Source organism: Podarcis bocagei (assembly GCF_964188305.1).
Source record: "Podarcis bocagei genome assembly, chromosome: 12".
Taxonomy (NCBI): Eukaryota; Metazoa; Chordata; class Lepidosauria; order Squamata; family Lacertidae; genus Podarcis; species Podarcis bocagei.
This window is the reverse complement of record NC_138137.1, coordinates 14,683,939-14,701,907: the sequence shown is the minus strand read 5'-3', so window position 1 is coordinate 14,701,907 and position 17,969 is coordinate 14,683,939. Positions and strand designations below refer to the sequence as shown.

General features: G+C 42.1%; 1 protein-coding gene across 5 annotated transcripts in view; it reads left to right on the top strand.

Annotated features, from left to right (window-relative positions):
* The window catches only part of NEK11 (NIMA related kinase 11), an 82,151-nt gene that overhangs the window by 24,200 nt on the left and 39,982 nt on the right, over positions 1-17,969 (top strand). For all 5 annotated transcript variants that reach the window (XM_081164622.1, XM_081164624.1, XM_081164620.1 and 2 more), the window contains exons 3-9: positions 7,944-8,109; positions 8,652-8,770; positions 10,751-10,815; positions 13,525-13,651; positions 14,765-14,914; positions 15,011-15,089; positions 16,937-17,022. In XM_081164622.1, coding sequence (XP_081020748.1) covers positions 7,944-8,109; positions 8,652-8,770; positions 10,751-10,815; positions 13,525-13,651; positions 14,765-14,914; positions 15,011-15,089; positions 16,937-17,022 — 792 coding nt within the window. The remainder of the gene's footprint in view (positions 1-7,943; positions 8,110-8,651; positions 8,771-10,750; positions 10,816-13,524; positions 13,652-14,764; positions 14,915-15,010; positions 15,090-16,936; positions 17,023-17,969) is intronic.

Genomic DNA, 17,969 nt, shown 5'->3' with positions numbered 1-17,969 from the left:
AAAGTACCTGCTTGTGCTTTCGTATGCTTGGCATCTATAGTCATGGGAGCACTGCAATACAGCCCCATGTCACACATCTATATAAGTAAACTACAGTATGTTCTTTTGCTGCAGCGATCTATTTACTCTAGTCTAGGTGCTGTGCTGCTTGTTGGAATCTTATGCTCAAACAAGTGCATGGAGGTGAAGATTCAGTGAGTCAGTGGGTGTGTTGTTACCTGCACTGCCTCTCACTGACCTGATGTTACACTGGCATCAGAGGGGCAGGAACGCCAGACCCCTGAGTGAACATAGGATGCCAGCTCCTCCCTGCCCTGCCCAAACTCCAAACATTCCTCTCCTCTTCATAGTGCTGCCAATCTAGTGGGGTGGTGTTTTTTTTTTGCAAATGGTGGTTTATGACCAGTGCAGTGGTACTGCAATGTGTGTTTGAATTCACTGCACCAGCTTACTGTTTTTTGCTGGCCAAGGGGATTTATCTTATCCGGCCCAACAGGGATAGGAGTTTTCTGCCTGTGTAATGTGATGAAACCATACCATGCATTCATCAAGGTTGCTTAATCAAGACAAAAATATTTGATTCCTACCCACCTCTCCCACATTAATCCCTCACAAATCTGTTTTCTTTTGAATGAAAAACTAGTCTTTCCCATAATAACCAGAATTCATCATTTATGTCACTGCTCCCTCCCACCCCCGTTAATGCATCAGTCTTCTTTTAAATTTATAGCATATGCCCTCAGACATCCTCTGATGATTAATCTCCTTACCCAAGCAAGGCCAATTGCAATCCATTTTTAAATGGACTTTCTGTTCCTACATATTGATTGGCAATCATGTAGCAAATTTACATTTGACTTGGCAGTTAATTTATTATTTCCGCAACATTCTACACTCTGAATAATAGAAAACACTGCCAAATAATGTGTCAGCATTGCTGGCTCCCGCAATATTAGCATAAGTCCTTGTCCGCTAATCTACCTTTGCAAAAGGAGGAAAACAGCAGACTTCTGGAAATCTTTAAAATTGGAGCTCTGCTCAGGTGGTCCCACTTAAGAGTCTCTATACCAGAATTTATGATTTTTTGTATCTCACAAGAGCATAAAATGAGAAGAAGAGCCCTCGAAAATCAAACAAAAAGCTAATCTAGTCCCCTTTCCCACAGTAGCCAAACAGATACAGCACATGAAAGCTGTACCCATCCCCTGCTGTTGTTCCCCAGTAGCTGGCATTCAGTGTAGTTTTGCTCATTTCTGATCCTGAAAGTAGCATATAGCCATTACAACTCATAGCCACAGAGAGTCATCATGAATTTGTCAAATCCCCCTTTAAAGCCACCTAAGTTAGTAGCCTTCATCATATCTTATAGAATCATAAAATTGTAGAGTTGGAAGGGACCCCAAGGGTCTTCTGGTCCAACCTCTTGCAATGCGGGAATCTCAGCTAGAGCATCCATGAGAGATGGCCACCCAACCTCTGCTTAAAAACCTCCAAGGAAGGAGAGTCTGTAAATAAATTTCTGCAGCACTGAAGTACTTCATTTCATCTGTCCCGAATCTCCAGTTTCACTAGATGTCATGAACCCAAGTTTTATTTTGACTAGAGTGGGAGGAAAAACCTCTATTTACGTTTCTCCATGTCATTTGAAAGTTGAAACTTTTTATAATCCTCCACAGTGCCTTCCCCTATAAACTCTGCACCCTTCTCACATAGGGAAGATGCTTCAGTTCCCTGATAATCTTTGTTGGATTATTTCTCCATCAATTTATTTACTAGATCCGCCACTGCTTCGGTGCCCCTGGTTCCCACAGCCGAGATCTCTAGGTGGTTCAGCCTCGGCTAGATTTTGCTCATCCATCTTGTCTGAAAAGCATCCACTATGTACTTCAACACAGCTGACTTTCCTGGGGTACTTGTACTTTTCTGGAGAGTTACATGTGCTTTCAATTATGGGTCACAGTGCCTAACCAGGACTGCACGGTAAGGCATCCCAGGTTGTATCAATGACTTGTGCAGGGTCTACTGCTCTGAGCTTTAGGTTTGATGGCACACAAATAGGATCCATAGCAATCATAGAAAAATCCAAGATTAAAAAAAAGATGGCTTTACAGTAGATACGGTTCTCAGCACATTTCCTAAAAAAAATTAATTCACAAGTTAGAATACAGCTTTGTCCACTGCCATAATATCACAGAATGATTACTCCAGTCCTCAATCCCACTTCACTGTCAATCCCACATCACATCAGGTTGACTAGACATTTTCTAGGAAGCTCTTTATTGAAGAAAGGGCTTAATATTTCTTGATAAGAATGGCTTGGGATCATTATTCTACAACAGCTCACCTAAGTTTGCTAAGGGGTGTAATAGAAAAGATTCCCCAAGCAGTGTTTGCCAAGACACATTAAACATTTCTTTTGATAAAGCATTTCCTCCTATTGTGTTTGGAAACTTATCTGCTTTATGTTTGGCACCCTTGCTGTAAACTGGGGTTGAATGTTAGCTTGCTTGCAGGATGGTTAAAAGGTTGGCTATACAATCATCTGTTGCATGTGACAGTGAGAGTTTAAAGCCCTTCAGTTATTTTGCAACACATCGTAGGTAGCAGCAGTGCTCGCTGTTTTATTAAATAATACCCTTGTGTCTTTAAAAGAACTGTGTGTTCTACATTCATTTAAATAAAGCTTTCAAATGAACCAAGGCAGGAGTCCTGGGTGAGTCTGTGGATGGAAGACCCTCTAAGGAATCTCACTGGCAGAGTTTGCTGCAGATAGAACTTGGCAATGACTGTCTCTCCCTGGGATATTAGCATACGCTCTGCGCAGTCTTCTGAGCTTTGAGGCAGGGGCAGATGCAGTGTACTGCTTATATAGGCCAGATGCCATTTATCTTAAGGGAGCATTCTCTTGGAGCATTCTCGGCTTCCTTTTTGCCCTTCCTTTCCTATTAGTTTGATCTCTGCTTTTTATTGCGCTAACTGCCCATCACTTCTGGCTGCAGAGATGAGTTTGACAGTGATCGACAGCATTCTGTCCTTTTGTATTTCCACTGTTTCAGACAATTCCAGATCTCAAAGCAGAGCTGCATTACAAGGTTTGTTTTTTATTTAGTCAAGCAAATAATAAATCAGTAGCATAACACCCCAAGAAAAAGAGAAAGGGTGTGCAGAGTGCTTAGCCATGGCTGTAGAATGCCTCTCACCCTCTGCAATGTAGGAAAACTGTGCTGGACCTCCTTTACTGAATTAGGAACAATCCTCACTTACTCAATAGAGTACACAGAGGGGACAAATCCACACTGCAGCAGCATAGTGTAGGCTGCGGGTGCCTGGGGCAGGGCAAGTGTTGCCACCATGCAAGGAAGCTGCCTCTGCAGTTTGTTCATGCGCTGGAGCTCAGCAGAGGCACAGTCGTGGTGCTGCCGCCTTTCCTCCTTTCTTGCCCCTGGGTCTGGCGCTGGGCCGTCATGCGAGGAACCCAGTTTCACCAAATGTATTTACATGTACTCAAGTCTAATCTGCTCATGCCCCCACACTAGTTGTTGTTGCTTCATGGTTTTAGTCATGCTCATATTTGGAAAGCTATCGAAGGGTGTGTGCATACACACCACACACAGTCTTTTCTGAGAAGCAATTTGCTTCTTACTCGAAAATGCATTGAACATAGTATGTACCAGCGTTTGTTGCTACCAAGTGCCCCAAAGTCCTAGTAGTTCAGCAAAACGTTGGAAGATGTTTCAGAGGTGCTGAAGCTCTTTTTTAAAAGATCTATGCCAAGCCAAGGTCTCTGCAAACTCAAGCCCAATTAAAGCCTGGTTGGCTGGCTTGGATTTCAGGTCTGGTATCTATACTTTACAATGTACTGTATGCTTTGATCGGTCTTCTTCTCCCTTGGCCAAAAATGGTTTTTGGACCTTAGCAGAATAATTACATCCTTCACTATGAGGGATGGCACATGCTGTTTTGCTGTTTGAGGCGAAGCGAGAAGTGCCACACTGCCCTGCGGCTGCCGCCAGTGCCACCATCCCTGCCACTCGCACCAGCCACTCTGCCACCTCTGTCAGTGGCAGAGAAGCGGTGCTGACTTAGGGGTGAGATTCCCATTGATTTCAGGTGAGATCTCTTGTGCTTCATAAGATCTAACACGATTTCTCATACTTGAAAGCTGTTCTGTCCTTCCTATTTATATTATCTGATGTTTTTTCTTGCTGCCGATATTTTGCAGTTATAGTTACAAATTGTATTTTACTTCTGGGCTGTATGTGTGCTTTCATTACTGCTGGCTTTATTAACGGATGGAGGACTTTGGTTATAATACGTTTTTCTTTTCTTGTGATTATTAAAAGTCAGCCTGTGAATGTTTTAAATAAATAAATGAAACCACTAATATTTAACTTCATATGAAAAACAGAGTTGAACTAGGTGCACTTTCAATTGCAGAATTTACACAGAAGTAGACCTATGGTGCAATTCTTCTACAGTGGTGCCCCGCAAGATGAATGCCTCGCAAGACGGAAAACCTGCTAGACGAAAGGGTTTTCCGTTTTTGAGCTGCTTCGCAAGACGATTTTCCCTATCGGCTTGCTTTGCAAGACGAAAACGTCTTGCGAGTGTTCCGATTTTTTCCCGCTCCCCCCCTTTTTCTAAGCCGCTAATCCGCTAAGCCTTTAATAGCCGCTAAGCCTTTAATAGCCGCTAAACCGCTAATAGCGCTAATCCGCTAAGCCGCTAATAGGGTTGCTTCGCAAGACGAAAAAACCGCTAGATGAAGAGACTCGCGGAACGGATTAATTTTGTCTTGCTAGGCACCACTGTAATTTATTGTCACCTACGTATGTGGTAGTGAACAACGCCTGCAGTTTTTAGCCACTTAACATTTACAGTTTTATTTCTGTAAACTAAAGCACCTCAGGAGGAAACAAAAGCACCTGGGGGAAAAATCCCAAGAAAAGGAACTGATTTTTACAAATTGGGCGGGGTTTTTTTACCTTTTCTTTGCCTTGGGCAACTGTCACACCTGCACCATTTATTTAAAGCACTCTTATGTCACTTTAAGAGATAGGGAGAATCCTGGGAACTGTAATTTGTTAAGGATGCTGGGAATTTTAGCTCGATGAAGTCAGCATCCTTAACAGACTACAGTTCCCAGGAATCTTCAGGGAAAGTGGTGTCAATTAAAGTAGTATAGGAGTGTTTTAAATGTATAGTGCAGATGTGAGCAATGTTTACCAACTGAAATAGTAAAAAAAATTTCCACACAGTTTTGAAGCAATATGCCACACATGGCTTTATTGGGGGACACTCCGCGATGCACTGAATTAGAAAAAAAGACCCTCAACAACTGTCTTATGTCTTAGTTTCTGATTAGTGTAAACAGTAAAAATGTTCTGTGTGGTTTTACAGGCAAAAAATGGTCCAGGGAACCAGATTAAAAAGTGTTCTCCTGAGACAATACAAGTATTTGGGACATTCTACTGCTTCAAGACACAACAGAAGTAAGCTACCCCATAAAACTATCTATGCCATCTGTCCCAGATTGCATGTATAAGTAACTACAATTCTGATACCATAACAATGCTTTTTCCAGTTGATGATAGTACAAGCTGTCAGTTTGGTATTGAAGTACCATTGTGGAGCAGAAAACTGTGGGCTAATTTATAAGTGTACAGACTCTTGATTTGCTATCCTGTGATAGAATTTTAATAAGATAAATATTTGTCATGTTGTTTGACAGGTGATGGCAGCATCCAAATCACTTGAGTGAATTAGGTGACAAGTTGTCCTGGTGCGTCAAGTTTTCATTGCTGTCTTTTGGTGCATAAAGATCTTGTATTAAGTGATATTTAAAGAAGACTCATTCTGTTTGACAGTTTAGTGACATGATCTGTGAGCAGGAATAAGAAATGTCATGGTGTCAAGTCAAAGATGGGAAGATTGCTGTAGATATTACCTATTTTAACAGTGCTGAGCAAGTCTGCAACGATGTAGACAAGCGAATTCCATGTTTTATTATAAGATTTCCAGAAGGGTTTTAGGCAAGTTGTATGCATAAAAAGAAAGAAAATGTATGCTCTGTTACTGGGTAACTGATGTGTGATGTTTGTAGGGAAATACCTTACAGGGATTTATGATAATTCATTTTTTAAAAACAAATAATTTGTGCTTTCTTTATTATTATTTCTATTGCTGTGATTGTATAACTGAGCGGCATTTAAAATATGAAATGATCTCATACAACTTGAGCTGAAATTTACCTTTTGTTTGATTTAAAATATTGAAAATATATTGCTTTACTATTCTAAAACCCTAGTAAAGTATAATATTTCATACATAAACTCATCAGACTATGATATAAAGCAGCATTATCCTTTATGTTATGATTATTTGCCTGATTAAAATACATAGGGAAATTGTAGTTTGCAGTTCTTTTGCTAAACTTCTACTTAGCAGAAATTTTGGTTGGCTCTTTATCTGCCCTTTCATGAAATAACTAACAAACCATTAATAATGTTTGCACAGGAAAAATATATATTTATTTCTGAGTTGGGTTCTTAAAAAAAAATCATGTGTGCTTTATTCAAGAGAAACATAGTAAATGTTTCTGATTATCTGTTACAGAACTCACATTAAACTGTGCATTTGCAAAAACAATGAGCACTTTTCAATAAAACATTTACTAGCTTGGCAACCTTTTCTATTTTGAAGATACATTTTGTTTCTGCTTTTAGCAAATTGCTATTCTGGAAGCCTTAAGTAAATAAATAAGCAGCTCTTCATCCTCTTGGTTTACTTCTTTTCTTTTCTTTTTGATGTAACGAAGCAAAATAATTTGTCATTTCCTTAATACTCTCCAAACTAATTCCCAGAACCTGTTAATAAACGTACATCTCTTCCCCACCCTCCAAGCATGCAGTATGTCTACTATCTTCCCACATCTCAAGCATTTGTTACCTACCCTGGGATATATATGTTTCAGTCTTTTTGGAGTAAAGTATCATCTGAACAAATTTTTTAAAAAGCTTTCCTGAAGATTAAGGCGTATAATTCCTGAAAGGCGTGTAATTCCTGCCATATGCATCTCTACAGTGGTACCTCGGGTTACATACGCTTCAGGTTACAGACTCCGCTAACCCAGAAATAGTGCTTCAGGTTAAGAACTTTGCTTCAGGATGAGAACAGAAATCATGCTCCGGCGGCGCAGCAGCAGCAGGAGGCCCCATTAGCCATAGCGGTGCTTCAGGTTAAGAACAGTTTCGGGTTAAGAACGGACCTCAGGAACGAATTAAGTACTTAGCCCGAGGTACCACTGTATTTCTTTCCACAAATTCTTCTAAGTCCATATTTTCATCTGCCTTGATAAGAATTCTGCTGCACAGTTAATCTCCTTAGCATATTACAGGTTCTCTCCAGTAAGCATTTATTCTCACTGCTCAGAATTAGCAACTTAAACTTTGATTGAGTCCTTAAAAATCCGCTTTTTCTTGTTAATGAATTTATTTCATGTATGGAGAATAATAACAATTGCTGGTTTTATTGCCATAATGGGGGGGGGTCATATAATTTTCACAATCCTTCACAAAACTCAGTGTAGACAATTTTAAGCTGGATGAGCCAATGATCTGACTCATCATAAGGCAGCTTCCTGTGTTTCTGAAGTCAGAAACTGACAAAAGTGATAAAACTGATAGGACCTTCAAACCATAAACTTTAAATTAAACGCACAAGACCCCAGAAAGGGCTTGATAGTACATTGCCTGTTCAGACAGGTATTCTATTGTTTAAGAAATTATCGCAATTCAAAGCATGGAAAAAAATGTATTGTAGAGAATCTGACAGCAAGGGTATCCTCTATAAAAAGCACATGAACGAAAAATAGCAATCCCAGAGAGAAGGGCTAGTGTGAAAGCAATCCACATTATGTTTTCCTTCTCTTTTTCTATCAACAGGAAAGTTTTGAAAGAGATCTCCGTGGGAGACATCAAGCCTAATGAAACAGTTGAGGCAAATCTAGAAGCGCAGTTGCTGTCCAGGCTAGACCACCCAGCCATTGTCAAATTTTATACCAGCTTTGTAGAAGGAGAGAGTTTTTGCATCATCACTGAATACTGTGAAGTAGGACTTCATTTACTTCTGCTGAATGTATATTCCTAAAAAGTGGATGGGGAAATGTGTGCAATATTGCATAGAAATCATTTGGTGGTGGGTTGTTACATGTTGTAGCTTTCATGATGGTCTTCTGCACACCAGGATAGTGCCATCTCTATCATGGATATGCTGGTGACCTGCCAAAACCCACAGGTTAGGAAGCAAGGGTTCACAAGACAATCATTATTGGCTTGGCATAAGAACCTTGGCAACTTCATAATAATTAGCACCACAAATCTTGTGGTTATTAGTTTAGTTTAGTTTGGTTTGGTTTTTTGGCCTTGGACTTAAAAGGAAAGCTTTCATGATAATATTTTGATTTGTGTAGAACATCTGTGTTATTAAAATTATTACAGAAACATGTACTAACCACAGGTTCAGCCCTGAAGCATTTTTCATCAAACTGGAGGGATCTTAGCTCTGTTCAGGTTGATAGCAGTTCCCACCCATTAATTTCAATGTAGTTGCAGTTTAATGTTTCTGATTGTAAATTTGCTCCTGCATTTCAGGGTCGAGACCTCGATTTTAACATTCAGCAGTACAAAGAAGCTGGCAAAGTATTTCCTGAAAGCCAGATAGTAGAATGGTTTATACAGTTGTTACTTGGAGTCAACTACATGCATGAAAGGTACAGTCATTTGCTTTGAAATGGTTATAAACGAGCACATTTTGCACCTCTTGCTTGCTAATATTAAAGTGAAAATTAAAACTTGCTGACTAGCCTTTACTTACCTTTGATATAAAATTCTCTTCCACCGGACTATTAATGTGTGATGGATGGGAGTATATTTTTCAAGTTTTGACTTTTAAGTTCCATGCAGAGTAGTACCGTTCCCAGAATTCTCAGCACCATCATCATTCTTGCAAAACAGGGCAAGAAAATATTTAAATCCCCATGGGTTATTTTAAAAGATACTTTTGATCATATGAACCACTAAATTTTCTAAAAATGATTGTTTAATTCTTTAGTGACCGAAGCAATGAATTTTTAAACACCTTTTGATGGTTTCAAGGTGACCACTATTTAATAGTACTATCCCGGTCACATGCTGCCAACTCAACAATTTTATTTTTTCATATTCATTTTTTTATTGCATCATCCATTTTTAATTGTGAGCATCTTTAATAATTAATATGTACATTTCAGGTCTTGGATTTCTTGGTGCACACTGTTATCAGAGAAAGCATAGAAATGCTATTATATGTGCAACTCAAGGTGCTAGCATTGACTATGAGCCCTAAATGGCTTGGGCCATATTTGCAGCCATTCAGTGAGCCAAATAAAAAGAGGGTATACTGCTGAAGAGCAGATGGGCAATTTTAAAATCTGAATTATTCACTCTCTCTCTCTCTCTCTCTCTCTCTCTCTCTCACACACACACACACACACAGAGAGAGAGAGAGAGAGAGAGAGAGAGAAGTTCCCAGAGCAACAAAGATTCAGGAGTATCCTGTTCTTCTGGGGTTTAGGATCTGCCGTGAAAGTAGTAAATATCACAGCCTCCTACAGTGTTCATTGTTTCTGTGTCTCCTCTGGGCCCTGATTATTCTTTCTGACAGTGCTCCATTGCTAAATCAGAAGTTGGAACCCTATCAGACAGACAGAGAGACAGACAGACATGCGCACGCACGCGCGCACACACACACACAACTTTTCAGACTTGTGTTCCGTCTGCTTGTCTCCACTACATGTTGTGCTATAGCAAACTCCAATCTCTATTAACTAGGGCTCACAAAGCTATTGCATTTGTGGGCTGTCCTGTAAATTTCAGTGGAAACAGATCCGTAATGGCAAAGGGCTGCATTTTTATCTGTATCTCCATTGTGATTAATCCCTGTATGAAATTGGTAGATTATGGTGAATGGCAGCAAAGAAGATACTACTGCACATGTTAAATGTGTATATAGATCCTTTCATTCACAGTTTTCACAGGAGCAGTCTTTCTTCTCAAACTATGATTAAAATGTAGTTTCTGGTTGATTTTGTATGGAATATGCCTGGGATTTATTACCCCTGCTATGCAAAAATCTCCAAATGAATCCGAATTTCAATGTCTAAAATCCCTGGTAGAGGACAAGGATCCTGAGATCATGTTAAGGGTAGCCAAATTCTGTGCGATTGCCATACAACTTAGGGAACAAGCTGTGCTATCATGATGATTAAGGCCTTAAATGATAATTTTAGGTTATATTTTGGTGACTAAGTTTTAATTTATATATTTTTTAACTTTTGCTATATCTGTATTGTCCCTGCTATACTTAATTGCAAATTCAAATGTATCCCTATTGTGCTTTATGACTTCCTTGATATTGTATGTGGGCTGGAACTGGTCTGTGACCGAAATAATAAATTCATTCACGTTAGACGCACTTTCTTGTAGGGGTTTCTGGTGGCCAATATTTGGAAGTAAATTTGACATGCTGCTCAGTCCTATACATGTTTGCTTGGAAGTATGTCCAGCGATAGTAAATGTGTTCAGTGTCATTTGCACTTCAAAGTTAGGTGATTAGGAGCAAGGAGTACATTTCACAATAGTCTAAAAGACTGTAAGATGTGCTATTAACTTTTTCATCCTACTGAAATAGTTTCATTTCTCTTCATATTCAGGCGAATACTTCACAGAGATTTGAAAGCGAAGAATATTTTTTTGAAAAACAACCTTCTTAAAATTGGTAAGATTTTTTCAATGTGATTTTATTATTGTGTAACATTTCCACTTACAGTGTGCCATGGGATGATGCTGCATTGGGGTGCTCCAGGACATTGCAGGAAACTTAAACAGAGACTCCAAGCTGTCCTAGCACTCAGTAGAGCACCAGCAAAAATGGGCCCAGGGCAGATGCCAGATGGGACCCCAGCCAGTAGCCAAGGTTTTTGGGTGCAGGGAGTGCAGAACCTGCCCCTGTCTTCCAAAGCATTTCTCCTGGCCAAGTACACCTGGTATGAGAGCTTCACTGACGAGAAAAGCATCTTGGGACAGGGAGCGGGTTCCCCACTCCTTATCTATACCCCTCTTTCCATTTTAAAAATGGTACTTTTCTGTTGCAGTCCACCTTTTTCTGTTGCAGCCCATATTCTTTCAAATGATAAATATATGACATAATGATGCCTATGCTATTCAGAAGTTTCTGAAAGTTTATCTTTGTCTGGTTATATCTGTACAATACCTGTGTGTAACAGAGCATTGCATATGAATGCTAATGCAGATGTTGGATGTAGTTACGCATTGAGAGATCAGTGGAGGGGTGCAGCCTTATTGCTCCTCATACAGGCCAGTGAAACCTCTGCCCCATTAAATAAGTTTCATGTGGTTTGTCTGTGTGCCATGGAAATGATTTCTGGCGGCATGAAATTTTGTACTGTATAGTTGAATCCAGTGTACATTCCAGCGGCGTAGCGTGGGTTGTCAGCACCCGGGGCAAGGCAAGTAATTTGCGCCCCCCTAACCTGCCGCCGCTGCCAGCTTCTTCTTGCTGCTGCCTGGGCTCGTCTGGTGTGGTTCTCTCCCGGGCTCAGCGCTGCGCTGGGCGGCCGCTGCACTGTCCCTCCCCCAGATAGTCCCTCGCTCTCTCTCCGCACCGCACGCCTGGCACCCACCCCCTCCACAGTGGGCGGCGACCCAGCGGCTTGGATCGGATTCACACAGCCAGCACTGCAGTGAGAGAGAGAGAGTGAGCCAGGCAGGGGCAGAGAGCTGCGAGTGCAAGCGCCCCCCCCCCCGATGTTGCGCCTGGTGCGGCCGGCCCCCCTGCCCCCCCACGCTATGCCACTGGTACATTCCACATACTTCTCATAGGTTCAATTCGCACATAACGCTAAGTCAAAATATGGCTTAGCGCAAATTTGCAGGCTCCTGGAAATGAGATCACAGCTCTTTTCCTCCTCTTCCTGTCCTCCTCCTGCTGGGTTGCTGTGAGCTAAGCCATGGTTTGGCTTAGCATGTTGTCCAAACCCAGGCTTGTGGGTTATCTTACTCCAGACAAACCATGAATGTTAAACCATAGAATAAACCTTGGTTATAGCTCATGGTTTACAGCAGGCTTCCTCAAACTCAGCCCTCCAGATGTTTTGAGACTATAATTCCCATCATCCCTGACTACTGGTCCTGCTAGCTAGGGTTCATGGGAGCTGTAGGCCAAAAACATCTGGAGGGCCGGGTTTGAGGAAGCCTGATTTAGAGTGAAACAAACCGCAAGATCAGGTTTGGCCAACATGGTAAACCGGACCGTGGCTTAGCTCACAGCAGCGCAGCAGTAGCGGGACCAGAGGAAGAGCAAAGCAGCCATGATCTCTCTGGGAACCTGCACATTTGTGCATCTGCACTAAGCCATGGTTTGTGTGAACTGGGTCACACTGTGCATGTGTAGTGCTTGTAACTATTCAGGTGCATGTATTGTAAAAATAAATAAATTGCAAACTGTCAGAGCTGCTTCCAGGTCCCAGCTCACAGAGGACCACGCTAGCCGGTATTACTGTACAAAAGTCTTTATTGAGTTACAAGTTCCATTTTCAAGCCGCAGCGTGCAGCTCTACATCTTAGAAGCTAGACCGGCGAAGCTCCGTCTGAGTCTCCGCCTCCTGTACACCAACTTAATACTCTAGCCTTACTCCACCTCTTCCGTCTTTCCCTCCTCCTCTGGGTCCCTCTACCCCCCGTGGTCTTCCTTCCTGGACTCTTCTGACGCCGACCCCCCGGACTCTGCTCCCTCTTTGCGGCGGGCTTTAGGACCTGGCTCCCTATCCGGACTGCTTACTGTGCCGCCTTCCTGTGCATTTGAACTTGGCGCGCGCGCGCAGCCTTCGACCTTACTCTTGACCGTTTCCTCGCTCCCCGATGGAGGTGTGGCCAATCCTAACTCCTGCCTTCCCGCTTGCGGCGAGCCGCCAGCTCCCGATGCCTGCGACCCCTCCCCCCTACTGTGCTCTGGTGGGGAAGCTGGTCCCGATTTCCAACTGCTGCTCTCTGAGTCTCCTCTGGTCCCTTCTTCCTGGTGTGTCCCCCTAGGCGCCCCCCTTGTTCTGACCACTGGCGCCCCTTTCTGTGAATCTTCTGATTCACTGGAAAGACTCGGAGATCTCGGGCTGCTGTCATCGCTCATATTTCCTTCGGATTCCTCCCCCTCGCTCTCTGTTTCCTCCCTTTCCTGTGCCTCTGCTCCTGAACCCCTGACACAAACTGATGTGGAAGTGTGTAGGACTGAACTTAAGGCTGGTAACATGAGAGAATGAGAGAAACCAAAAGTTTCATGCCTATGAACTCTCTGAGCTGCACATTTAATTAAAATAGATATAAAATAGCACAGGCTAGAATATGTCATTTAGCTTTGTCCCCCCCCCCCTTTTTTCCCTTCAAGTAACTATATTTCAAAATATTTTTCAAGGGGACTTTGGTGTTTCTCGTCTCTTGATGGGATCCTGTGATTTAGCAACTACTTTTACTGGGACGCCTTTCTACATGAGTCCCGAGGCCCTGCAACACCAGGGTTACGACACAAAATCAGATATCTGGTAAGCAGGCAGCGTTCTGTTTCACGTGAATCTTTCATTTAATCGTAACGATCATGCTGGAGACAGCACTGGCTCCTAGGTCACTTTCTGCTTAGGTTGTGTGCTTATCTCTCCTTTCTCTGAAGAAGTGAAATTATTTGAATAAATATGCTTCCATGTTGCTGAAATGTATCTATTGCAAAAATAAATCTATTCAAGGACATATCTGCTTATCCTTTGAGTGCGGCTGTGTTGCGGGCTGGCATTGCCTCCTGGCACCCTCACCCAACAGGGGCCCTGGTGCCAAGAACTGCCCAGCCGATGAGGGCAGCTTCAGGTTCAACTCACCGGCTGGCATTTCGGATTCAAGCCTGCCTTCAAATTGGCCTGGGTGCAGGCCTGACAGGACAGGTAGGCTTCCTTTAGGTCCACTCCTAGGGGATTTAAAGCAGCCCTGCCATAGCCCCAGCACCTGGTTTTTCATCGGATCCTCACTTCCTGGGGGTTTGATAATTTGAACTATTATTTCCCAACAGTTTTTTTAAAACTTCCTGCAAAAATTTTAAAAAAATCAGCCTCATAATATTTCATATGTACTTACGTGTTCTCTCCTTCCCTCATCCCTTCACTTGGTAGGCTTCAGAGCTTATATCCTGTAAAATCAGTTTCCTGCAGTTGGTTTCACATACCCTTTTAGTTTTATTTTTATATTCATTCTTCTTATTATTATTCTTATTTTAAGAAAACATTTTTAAACGGGCAAAAACTGGGAGGTACTCAAATGGCTCTGTCTTCAGCCTGCTTTGCCTACACATTTGCAAACAGTCTCTCCACCCACGCACCCAAGATTAATCCTGTGGGGAAGTGCAACTTGAATATGGTCATGGCTAGGCGACACTTACTTTATGACCTTCTGTTCTTTTATATCACTTACATTATACTTTATGAAACCTGTGGAAATGGAAGAACAGGCTTTTCACTGAGATAAAAGTGTGTTTCATTTTCAATAGAAAGGGGCTCATAGTTTTGTATGACCAGGATTAAAGTGCAGGAACATTGCAAGCAGTCACCAGACGCTGAATTTAGAATTTTCTTGTCCTTGAATTGCTTTCATTTTATTTACTTTCCTTTCAGGTCCCTAGGATGCATTTTGTACGAGATGTGCTGTTTGGATCATGCATTTACTGGTCACAATTTTTTGTCCATTGTTTTAAAAATTGTGGAAGGTGAAGCACCATCTTTGCCAGCAATCTATCCAAGGGAACTTAATACCTTGCTGCACAGGTGGGTTTTTTTGTTTTTGTTTCAAACTGGTTTCACCCACAGCGGTTTTATAGTTTGCATGAGAATAGGTTTCATTTCGTATCATTAATATTTCAGCATGCTGAGCAAGGATCCTTCACAGAGGCCATCCGCTGCAGAGATTTTAAGGATTCCATACGTTCGTGATCAATTACAGGTATTTGAAATGAAATGACAGTAGACTTAATAGTTGAAATTGTCACCCACATTGAAAAGAATGAGACCTATAAAGGACCAAATAAACAGTCACAAGCCTACTTCCACAGACCTACCACTGAAATATGGGGCTTCAATCCAAGTCATTCTGTATAAGATACTGAACAGAGCATTCTGTGTTCAAATGGGGAAGGATATATATTTCATTTCATGTTGTTAGAGTCAGCATAACAGGTGGTGGTGCTCACTATTACTCAGAGTAGACTCACTATTTGACAGTGGAACAGTCTCCCTGAGGAGGTTGTGGACTCTCCTTCCTTGGAGGATTTTATGCAGAGGTTGGATGGCCATCTGCCATGGATGCTTTAACTGAGATTCCTGCATTGCAGGGGCTGGACTAGACCAGTGTTTCCCAACCTTTTTTGGGCAAAGGCACACTTGTTTCATGAAAAAAATCTCGAGGCACACCACCATGCCAGATGGGGAAAGGTCACTTTTTACTTATGTAAAAAAAAATAAAAAAATAGTAACAGCATAGAAGGTAATGGTTAGGTTAGCATCCCTCTTCCAAATATGCTAGGTTTTTATTTGCAGGGACTGTTCTACATGGGAAAGCATTCAGCACTGTCATTCTCCCATCTGCCATCTGAATTGGTACTATTCTGGGTCAACTTACTCTGCTGCATGTGTAGATGAAAATGGCACCAAGTGTGGGGGAGGGGGCAGAACAGGTTTCAGATACAGGATATTAAGCATACACGTACTTCAGATTGAACTGGTTCCTTGCTTTGCAAGTTTTCATTTCCCAAATGACTGCCTTGGCAAGTGCAATACCTACCAGGCTCAACGTCGGTCTCGCGCTGCCGCTTCCCGCGCTCTCAAGGACCCGGGAGGAGGAAGGCATGAAGGGAATCCCGAAGGCGCGAAAACCTCGCGCATGCGCAGGCCTTCCGCCTGCGACAGCCCAGTAGGCCGGCCGAAGCGAGCGGCGATGGGATGTGGTAGGGAGCTCGCTCGCCGCCCCGCGTGTGCCTATGTGGGGCACGTTACAGCCCCGTGACGTCAGCGCCACGCAGGCAGCCAGGCAGGCAGACGGCGAGAGCCCCGCGCTGGGCGGCCTCTCCTCGCCGCCGCCGCCCCGCCTCTTGCCGCCCGACTCGCCCGCCTCCCTCCCACGGCACACCAGGCAACGTCTCGCGGCACACTAGTGTGCCGCGGAACACCGGTTGGGAAACACTGGACTAGACGACTCTCAGGGTCATTTCCAACTCTGCAATTCTATGATTCTATTACTTTGATAGGAACTGCATTCAACTTACTTAGTCTGGGTATAACCCAATATTTTTTCCCTGCTAGTGCAGGCACTTCAAAAACCAAAGGAGCCAAAATGGTGTGCTTTCCATTTGCCCTTTATCTTTGTCTTGTAGCACCCAGAAGGAAAGGGGACAGGATGATTTGTAACCAAGTTTAATTTTGGTACACTGTACCTCTGATGTGACTTTCATTTCTATTCTCACAGTTAGACTGAGGTGGAATCTACACACATATATAAAACGCTGGGAAAACACTTTTTTAAAAAAAGAATTTTTTGAAAAACATGTTGAATTTGCCATAGCTCACCATTGCCATCTAGATTCGCATTTGCATATTGCACTTTACAACACACTTAAACGTTTTATTTGCTGAGTCCCGAGACTCCATAAATGGATGCCTAAATTGGTCAATTTGGCTGAAGCAGCCTGATAAAATGGAACACACTGCGCGGGTTTTGTAAAAGTAGCAAAAAGGCTACTTCACGGTAATAAAAATAAATGGTTGCAATTACGGCCGCTTTGTTGTCTCTTGTAGAACATGAAGTGTAAATTCACAAATATGACTCTGAAGGACCCAGCGCTTAATTCTCAGGAAGAAGTTGCTCATATCATTAACGTTGTGTGAGTATGGAATTATTTGGGGGAATGACAGGAGTAACTAACATGGTGCCCTCCAGAGCTTGTGGACCACAACTCCCAGGCAATGCTGACTGGCAATGCTGATGGGGGTTGTAATCTGAAGGGTAGTAGTGTATTGGCTATGTAAGAGGAGCAAAAAATAGATGAGTTATTCAATCTTGTATTCACTTACACCTACCTAGGAACAATCCTCTCTGAACTCAGTGCGACTTACTTCTGGGTAGATTTGGATACGGTTGTGATGTCAGTTGCTAACAGTGTACTGGTTATTTGGAGAAAAGAATTGTGCACATTTTTTTAGGTAACCATTTGTATTCCAAGTGCCCAAACATTATGAAAATGTAAACTTGTTACTAATTTAAAAGAGTTGTCTACTTTTGCCTTGCAGTAAACTGGGCTATAGATTAGACTGAAAAAATGAAATAGATTCAACACAAATTCAACATCTGTCTGTGTATACACACACACACACACACCCTTTCCCCATCAAAGTTCTTCTCAAAATCCTGCAGGCATTAACAGCACCATTTATTGTGCTGGTGTGTAAGATGCTGATTTCCAATTACTGTACAAAGGATAATTGTGTGTATTATTTTCAGCCAATGTAAATAGCATACTCTGCTTTACATAATTCGTGTATTAAGCTGATTTAATAGGAACAATAGCAGAACACAATGGTATAATGATGAATAGAAATTTCAAAGCTGGTAATTAAATTCTTACCCCTTTTGGTTTCTATTGGATCTACTTCCCTTCTTTCCCTGTGGTTACTGCTGCTCTATTACATTAATCAACTGCTGTTACATTCACTGCTGGGGAAATTACTTTCTTTGCTGTTCTCTTGTCTGCCGTAATCAATGTTTATTATACTTAGATAGTGCATTTCTGTATGTTTCTTTGAGATGGGTAAAGTCAACAAAGAGGGAAAG